This window comes from Plectrocnemia conspersa, unplaced genomic scaffold (assembly GCF_051122295.1).
Source record: "Plectrocnemia conspersa isolate PC_06_02 unplaced genomic scaffold, ASM5112229v1 ptg000006l, whole genome shotgun sequence".
NCBI lineage: Eukaryota > Metazoa > Arthropoda > Insecta > Trichoptera > Polycentropodidae > Plectrocnemia > Plectrocnemia conspersa.
The window spans coordinates 11,837,976-11,847,569 of record NW_028277170.1 but is presented as its reverse complement, the minus strand read 5'-3'; the positions used below and the strand labels follow the sequence as shown (position 1 = coordinate 11,847,569).

General features: G+C 34.4%; 1 protein-coding gene across 1 annotated transcript; it reads left to right on the top strand.

Annotated features, from left to right (window-relative positions):
* The first annotated feature begins 4,499 nt into the window (after positions 1-4,499).
* Positions 4,500-6,374, top strand: LOC148234246 (transcription initiation factor IIA subunit 2-like). Its single transcript, XM_088187818.1, has 4 exons — positions 4,500-4,662; positions 4,869-4,996; positions 5,060-5,166; positions 5,252-6,374. The coding sequence occupies exons 1-4, from the start codon at positions 4,591-4,593 to the stop codon at positions 5,275-5,277; spliced, it is 333 nt and encodes a 110-aa protein (XP_088043944.1). The 5' UTR covers positions 4,500-4,590; the 3' UTR covers positions 5,278-6,374.
* The last annotated feature ends 3,220 nt before the right edge of the window (positions 6,375-9,594 follow it).

The window sequence follows — 9,594 nt, the reverse complement described above, 5'->3', positions numbered from 1 at the left end:
AATGTGCCAAATAATTTAAAGGTTAATTTTAAAAGAGGAATTTTCAATATCTAAACATATTTAATACAATGTTACATATATATTTTGATTATTATAAAATGTTATTAAGATTATGGATCTTATTATTTCTGATGGGATCGTTCTAGCCTTCTTTGGAGCAGATTCAATCAAACTATTGTTTTGCTTGTTGCTTAGTTTCCGGTGTATGATGGTGAATAAAGGTCTCATCGAAGCAAAAAATCCTTCAGATCACAGCTGCAAAGTTGAAAGTCGCATCCGTTTGTTGCCCCCTTCAAGCAATCACAGCACGCATCAGGCCGACAACTTTTTCATCGCTAACTTATCATGTAAAATATCAACTACTGTTCCCGTCGAAACACCTATGGCCTCTGCTACATAGCGCAGTTTCGTTTGACGATCAGAAAGAATCACGACGTGGACTTTTTCAGTGATTTCTTTGGTAACCATATTTGCTGGGCGTCCTGGGTGATCCTTATCAAAAACGAATGTTCGACCACGTTGTAATTCGTTGAACCAATATCTAACTGTTGTCGTTGATGTCGAAGAATGCCATAAACAGCATCCAGTTTCGCTTTTATCCCCTTACACGTTTTCCCATCCAAAAGCGAATTACTAAACGATACTGCACTTTCTCCATTTTAGTGAAAACCGCGTTGCACTGCTTACTGCAATGGTTGGCAAATACAAACTAGTCTATAAATCACTTTTAAATTTGTTTTTGGCGTCGTTTAACAGATGGCACAGCACAGTAGAAACAGCAACTTGCTTTAGCAACGCTATCTATCATAAAACAAGGGTACTTGTTGTACCACCCTCGTATTTCAATAACAAAGCTGTAAACTCTATACCAGTGGTTCTTAACCGGTGCACCGCGGTGCACCAGTGCACCGCGAGCTTATTGCAAGTGCACCGCGAGAAAATTGGTAAAAACAAAAATTCCGCAAAATAGTAAAATTTTAATGTTTCAATCAATTTATATTTTATTATAGCCGTGATACCCCACAATGGATAAATTTATTACCAAACGAAATTGTGAATCAGACCAAAATATTAATGAAACTGGGAGTACAAGTGGAAGAAGTAGTGAAGATGTTACTAGACATCATACGTCTCTTACAAAAGAAAATATATCCAATAAAATCAAAAAAAATAATGGACAGTATTCTGAAGAATATTTACGTTTCAGTTTTTCTAGCATCAATGAGGAAGGATATCACATTCCACTATGTGTTGTATGTGGAGAAAAACTGTCCAATAGCGCGATGTATACTGACAAGTTAAATCGCCACTTCACTACGAAGCACGCCGATCTTGCATCAAAAAGTAAAGATTACTTCAAAAGATTGTTAAGCATGCAAAATAAGCAAGCGAAATATTTTGAAAAAACTGTTAAAATTTCCAATAAGGCACAACTGGCGTCATACAAGATTGCTGAATTGATTGCTGTACAATTAAAACCACATACTATAGCAGAGTCTCTAATTTTACCTGCATATTGTGAAATAGGAAAAATTATGTTTGGTGATGAAGCAAAAAGGAAGTTATGAAAATTCCTCTTTCAAACGATACAATAAAAAAAAAATTATATATGTCGGATGATACTGAGAAAACAGTTAACGATAAACTTTCCAAGCGATATTTTGTTTTACAAGTCGATAAATCTACTGACATTAGCGGTAAGGCACAAATACTAGGATTCGTTCGTTTCATAAATGAAAACAAAATAGTGAATCAATATCTATGCTGCAAAGAACTTACCGAGCATACGACAGGACAAGATGTTTTTGATCTTATTTATTCATATTTAGAACAATTTAAAATATCATAAAAGTTATGTGTAGGAATTTGTATGGATGGTGCTCCTTCAATGGTAGGCTCATTTAAAGGATTTGTAACCCTTGCAAAGACAAGAAAACCTAATATTATATCTACGCACTACTTTTTACATAGAGAATCTTTAGTTTCGAAAATATTACCAGCAACACTAAAACCTATACTAAATCAAGTTGTAAATATAGTGAATTTCATAAAATCAAGACCTTTAAAAACACTCATGTTTAAAAAACTTTGCATTTCTATGGAAGCTATGTACGAGTGTTTGCTTTTTCACACTAAAGTCAGGTGGTTATCTAAGGGTAAAGTTTTATGCCGATTCATAGAACTTAAGAATGGATTGTTAAATTTTTTTCGAAATGAAGGTATGGATGATTTTGTAAAATGTCTTCAGAATAATGATTGGTATGCTAAAGTGACATATTTAGCAGATATTTTTAATTACTTAAATAACGTTAACACAAGCATTCAAGGAAAAAACGAAAAATTCATGACATCCATTGACAAATTGACACGATTTCGGAAAAAAATAACTCTTTCGAAAAATCGAATAATAGAAAAAAAAGTAGATATGTTTCCTTCACTTAACAAAAACATTCCCAAGGGAGTTATTTCCGCAATAATAGAACATTTAACTTTATTGAAAGAAAAAAATGCACATTATTTTCCATTCTTAAATATAGAAAATTATGACCGGATACAAAATCATCAAATAAGTCTCATTGTCGACTGATCATACTCTAAAAATTAAATTTTCCGAAATAACTATGAAGAATTTTTGGATTACTGTCCAAGAGGAATATTCACTTCTTTACATGAAGGCACTGAACATTTTGTTACAGTTTTCAACATCATATTTGTGTGAGATTGGTTCTCAACAACAACTAATATGAAAACTAAAAATCGAGAAAGACAGAAAAAAATTTAAACGAAGAATTCAGGGTAACTACATAAAATATTCGACGTAATATTTCTGATATCTGCAAAAGCCAACAAGCTCAGGTATCACGTTAATTAATTTTTGATTGATCGTATAAATTCCATTATGTTAAGCAGGAACGTCATTTTGGGTAAGCAAAGGGGGGAAAATGCACCACTTAGATTTGCCACCCAAAGAGCACCTTTAAATATTAATACAAATATTTTTAATAAAACACGTAATTAAAAATTTGTTCTAGGGCAAAATTAACTACCTAAATTTATTTTCAATACTAAACTTTTTTATATAATTTAATTTAAAAAAATATGTAAAAAATTTTGATGTAATTTTGTATGTAACTATTATGTTTTTAAAATATGTAATAAAAATTATGTCCACATATTTTTTTCGACCTCCTAAGGGCCCATACGCACTGTAGGCTAGCCGCCGGCGACTAGCCGCCCAGCGACTGTACTTTATATGGTTTTAAATGGGTGCATACGCACGCAGGCGCCGAGTTGCTGGAGCGTCAGGCGCGATCCTGTGCAGGGGTGATGCACAGGCGACTTGCCTGTCGCGGCAACCTATAAAAGCATGGGTTTAGATGAGTGCATTCGCACGAGGAGCGACTTTCGAGGCGACTTATACATCATTCACAAAAAATGGCTTCGACACAGAAACGCTCATCGTAGAAATTGAATCCCGAATCGTTTACAATAATTTTATATGAATATTGATAACGAAAAAAAAATATTGTGAAATAATATGTATAATTATTTTATATTATTTCTTGCTTCTCGATTTAAATTAATTTTATTAACATAATACAGATACATTTATAATTGCATTTGGGAAACAAAAAGCGTTTCATACGGGGAAGTTCAATATTATATTGAAATTAAAATATTTTTTTTTCTCTTTAAAATTAATATTGCAATTTCTTCGCGAATGTACTACCCGACCTCAAGTCACTCGGGCCGCCTAGTCTAGTTACCTACGTTTTTGAGCCGGCGGCTCGCCGACAGTGCGTATGGGCCCTAATTCTGGTGCACCGCCACTTTTTTCCATGATCAAAAGTGCACCGTGACTTTGAAAAGGTTAAGAACCACTGCTCTATACTATATAGAGCAATCCCCCGACTTACGCGAACTCGAAGTCACGCGGTTTTTGAATTTTTCGTTTGGTAGCATTGCCGCCCGCTATTTTTAGTTAAAATTAAAAAAATCATTGAATGGTGTCTAGAAGAAGCTTTGTTCATTTTTTTTCCAAAATGCGACAGAAAAATCGCCAGAAATTAATAATGTCACACATGTGATAGACGAATTTGTCGATCTTGCCAGGCAGTTAGATTTGGAAGTCGACGGTAATGATGTTAACGGGTTGCTGGAGTCGCATAGTCAGGAGCTGACAATCGACGAGCTTATAGAGATGTGTGAGCAAAACGATATTGAGAAATCTGACCTTTCAGATCCAACTTAGTCACAAAAAGATGACAATTGCAAGCTTGAGAGAAAGTCTCAGCTCCAAGTAGACCCGGGCGGCTCGTAGGGCTCCAGGGGAACCATGATTTTTTTTTCTTAACAGCAAATTGCTTTAATGTTTTTCTTATTGATAATTTTATTACGAAAACCGTAAAAATTGTATATTTTTTATCCCCCTTATTGAATAGGAAGATTTATATAAATAATTTATTTACTCACTATTTTTACTCTTGGCAACATTTAACGTTTGGTGTAATGCGTTGTTGACGGCTTGGCGCGTTTTTTCCGCAGATACAGAAAATCAACTAAAGCAACTTATACGCAGTGTAGTCGAAAATGTCGTACCAACTTTATAGAAACACAACCATCGGTAATACACTGGAAGAAAGCTTGGACGAACTTATTCAAGTGAGTATATAAACAATATGTTTCTAAAGCTTAGGATGGTTAAAAATTGATTACCACAAACCAAAGTAACCCTTATTTATTCACATTATGGTTTGCTACAATCTAAATTTAGATCAAATACGCCGATAATTCAGTTTCAGCAATATTTGTTTATAAATCAATATTTTGAGGTTATGTTAAATTTTGACAAAATGAATTGGTTTCAGTTTGGTCAAATAACTCCTGCTTTGGCTATTAAAGTACTCTTACAATTTGATAAATCCATCAATCAAGCTTTGTCTACAAGGGTGAAAAACAGGATTACGTTCAGAGCTGGAAAATTACACACATATAGGTAAACTTTAAAATTTACCTCTTATTAATGATAGATTTTAATGGTTTCTCACATTTCTTTTAGGTTCTGTGATAACGTATGGACGTTCATGCTGCATGATGTCGAATTTCGCGATATTCAAGAAATCGCAACCGTTAGAAAAGTGAAAATTGTTGCCTGCGACGGAAAGAGTGAGATTGAATGACATTTTTTAACGAATTTTATCATTACGTTTTTATTCAATAATCTTATTTCAATTTAATTGTTTTTTTTCAGATGCTGAGGAAGCTTCCAGACGTTAATATACACCAAAAATTACCATCTGCTGCTAAGATGATATCTTATTATCATTCCAAAGAACTGAATCTTATTAATCATTATGAATAGTTATTAATATATTATGAAAGCTCTTATATGAATAGTACATTTGAAGAACATGTAATGTCACGCAAATGTGAAATTTAGATATTGCTGATTAACCCTTCAGGCACGTATGACGTGCACCGCAGGCGGATCAAAAACCACCTACAGGGACGTATGACGTGCACCGCACGTGCATAAAAAATCTTTCAAGCACATATAACGTGCACCGCAAGCCCATCAAAAATCCCACACATATGGACAGAAGAAAATAGTGCCCTGTTTTATTATCTACTTAACAGAACAATGCTTTCATTCAAATAACTTGATTACTATAAAAAATGGATTCAAGCTTTAGATGTAAAAAAAAATTTTATTCGAAAAAATGTTCAATTTATCGTTTTTTTCAAAATAACGACCCCAACTTGTCGGCATACATAAAGGATTTCAGTTTTTGACACATTCAAGTCACATAAAGAATGATGTTTATTATTGTATTTCAAGTATTATTTTTTTTCGGTTTTTATACATATGTATGGCATCTTATTCGAAAAAACCACTATTAGAATCAGCAAAAGATCGCGATTCATATTCAGATATTGTACATCGAGTGAAACTGATGTTGAAGAACAAGAGCGCCACGAAATAGACAATTTTTTGATAAACCTCAAATATTAATATGAATTTTATCTTTATCTCCATTAAAAAAAAATATGACGTCCCTGGGACTGAAAATCTGTTTTAGGCATACGAGCCTGAAGGGTTAACACTAGATTTACGGTACTCTTCAAATTGATAGATTTCTGATTTGCTTTGTATCAAATCAGTATTTTTACGACTATATTTGAACAATGCAAATACATTAACACTATTTTTATTTTCGGAAACTTCTTATTTTTAAGAATCTGGTCACTGTATATATATTTTTAATGACATCGGTCAAATTATCGGGTTTATGTCCATAAATCTAGTGTTAAAGAGTGACTGAACAACAACAAAAAGAGCTGTAAAAATCAAAATAAATTTTGTACATAATTAATTAATGTTTTATTTAAAGTCCTTCTTTAAAAAACCAGTTATCCATAGAAATCCTGTACTATTATATATCCACCCGTTTTTCTGTAATATAATTGACATTAATTACATCCAGTTACTCCCTGAGCTAAACATAGAATTTTAATAATTTGCCAGTGAACTTCATTTAATTGATTTTGTCTAGTTTTGAGATTGAAGGGATGTGACTTCGCAGCTAGATATACACCGGAAAAGATGTTTATTTGATAAGTACAATCAACCACAGAATGCAACTCCTGGAAGTCAGTGAGTCTTTACTCTTGTGTTTGTCAGCTGAATATTGGTGGAGTAGCTAGGGTTGTGTTCTCAGGATGCTTTCTTAACGATCTGCATATGTCTCTGTGGCTCTGTCTAAGCCTTTATGCCTTGGTGTTTCTCCAGAGTCTGCATCGATGTGACCAATTGTCATTTATTTTATATTGTTTGTTCGAGACAGCTCTATGGATGAAGATATTTATGTACCAATTGCATCGCTTTTTAAGCACACCTCCAACTCTGTTCACGCCTTAAGAAAATACACAGCCTAGAAGGCTACTTCGACGATCGGTAACCAAGGAGTCTGAAGAACAAGTCATAGATGCAAGGTCGAACGAATTGTTAATGGCCTGCGTCTTCTCATACAAAGGGTTGTTTTTATTAACGGTGATAATGAGTGGTTAGCGTTATTGAAAGGAATGTGCTATTGTGTCATATCTGGTGTCCGTGCACAGTTTCTATGATTGATGCTGGTCTTTTGTGGTGTGGAGAACTCTCTTCCATTATGTAATAAGTGATCTTAACTTTCGAAACCGGGTTGATAATTTTCTACTGTACGAATTTATCATTTAATTTTTATGGTTATCTTTCAATTTGTAATTAACGGCGCAGGTGGTTGAAAACTCCATAATAAGCGGCGCCCCTGAAGCTCTACAAGCAGAGCTAACGTCGCCGCACCATACGTCACGACTTTGTTACTTTTGTGTCGCCAGCATTTAATTATCAGCAGTGCCAAGGTTCTCATTCTCTCTCTCTAGTTGAATATCGTGATTGTAAATCGCTAGGGCAGGAGCCGTGTGGGAGCCTAGATTTCTTATGGCCAAAACTTGGCGGCACTTGAGTAGCACTGACGTGACGGTTATGGGCTCGACTAGCAATCTTCGGGCGTTCGGTTTGTCTTAATCGGCCGCTGTAGCAACAAGGTTGCAAAAACAAAATCTCCCCAGTTTGTGAAAGTATATAAATACGACTATACATGGCCTAATTAAAAACTTCCGCTCAATGCACTAGCCCTACAACATCATAAAATACTTACACCAGAGCTATAACTCCATTTTTAACTAATTAATTTTGTCTAAGCTTTTAACTAAAGTCTGATTTACACGGTGTCAGTCGAAGTTGCCAGTCACTGGATGCCAGCGACTAGCACCGCCTCTGGCATGCTAGCAGCTGACAGCGCTAGTAGAACAAATATATTTTTTTTGCTGGCACGCCAGCTCCCCTTTCCACCACACTACCGTACTGGCGCAATGTGAGTAGCGCTTTTTCGCAACAATAACTCTATCACTTGCTGGCACTGTCACCAGTCAATTTCCAGCTGGCATGCCAGCAACTGGCAGCGTGTAAATCAGCCCTAAAAGTAGTCGACAACCAACAATAGATGGAAACGTTAAAAGAAATAACCACTTCCCTCTTTACGTCAGCAGCCTTTGATCCATCTTGACGTCTGGAAGCCAGAGTTTAACGATTTGTAGAGCCGATTGATCCTCCGAATGAAGACATGGGGAAAAGGACTCGTATATAATAAGATAAATATACAAACTTTACGTTAAAGCGATTAAAATTGTTGCACAATATTAAAAATCAATAAAGAATATTATTTTTGTCTGATGGTAGGATATTTAAATTTAACCAGAGGTATATGCTATTTCTGTAAATAAAACAGAGGGTATAAGCAGGCCCACGCGGTAATATAAGATAAGGTAAGAGCGTCAGGCCGCACGCTATTAATTTTCACTCACTCTCGTCACTTAGCACGCGAGCGAGCGAAAGAGAAAAGATCTCACCGCACGGACCTGTGTACGAGTATAAGGCGAATACCTCTATATACCTCCCTCTGATGTATAAAATATTTTACAGAATATCAAAAGAGTTTTAGTATTGCTATTACTTATCAAATCGTATGGCAAAATTGCGTAGTGTGCAGATCAGACTTTTAAAAATATCAATGGAAAAGACTGAAGAGAATTTTTTTATTCGTTTAGCAGGACGATTTACGATAAATATATTTCTTTTATCTTTAAAAATATTCAAATATGTATAATTTTTTTTGAAAATGCATGGCTGATATTTCGGCCCGTAAAAAAAATGTTTTGCCCTTCTAACATAAAAAGGGATAAGTAGGCAGGATTTTAATAACACGATTATTATTTTATATGCATGGCATATTGGCGGTGTGCAGTTAGAGGCTACATATATAAATTTAGATAAATAAATAAATATTTTTTTATTTAAATTTAATTTAATATAAAACAATTTATATTAAACCCTTAGACCGCCGACCGGTAAATTGTTAATTACTCGCTGTACGCCATGCGTTTTTAGCGATATAATTTTTTGGCTACTTACTCTGTTTAACACATCATTACAGGCAAAATACTCAATTTTTATATTTTAAAATTATATATGTATGATTAACATGGTTTAAACATTCTAATTATATCAATAAACAAACATTTTTAGTCGTATTGTTGGATATATGGAGTGAACAAAAAAAAATCTATTCGTCGGTCCGCGAGCTGGCTCGCGTACGCACACCTACACACACATGAACGCGCGCGGCACTATACAAGCGAACGACAAGCAGGGTCATGCTCACACTGAGACAATTTTAATATATAAATCTGCAACGCATTTTTTCTTCGTCTGAACTACATCCTGTTATAAAAATTTACAAATCGACAAGATTTCTTTGATGCATACAAAATCACATATATCGTACACAAAAATAACCCTAATAACCTAACCGTTTGTTTTTGATCAATGGTGTTTGCAATTGGTTGTTGTTGAAGGTTGTCATATTTCTTTATATATAAAAATAATAAATAATAAAACTTGATAGCAAGATACGATATTACATTTAACTATATATAATTATATGTATAATTTATAATATATACATATTCTTCTTCTTCTTCTTCCACGGCACT

Bases quoted from the DNA above. Each gene is read 5' to 3' on its own strand.
- LOC148234246 (XM_088187818.1), top strand. From the start codon at position 4,591: ATGTCGTACCAACTTTATAGAAACACAACCATCGGTAATACACTGGAA. The intron at 4,997-5,059 runs GTAAACTTTAAA...CATTTCTTTTAG, and splicing joins GGAAAATTACACACATATAG to GTTCTGTGATAACGTATGGA. The intron at 5,167-5,251 runs GTGAGATTGAAT...GTTTTTTTTCAG, and splicing joins TGTTGCCTGCGACGGAAAGA to ATGCTGAGGAAGCTTCCAGA.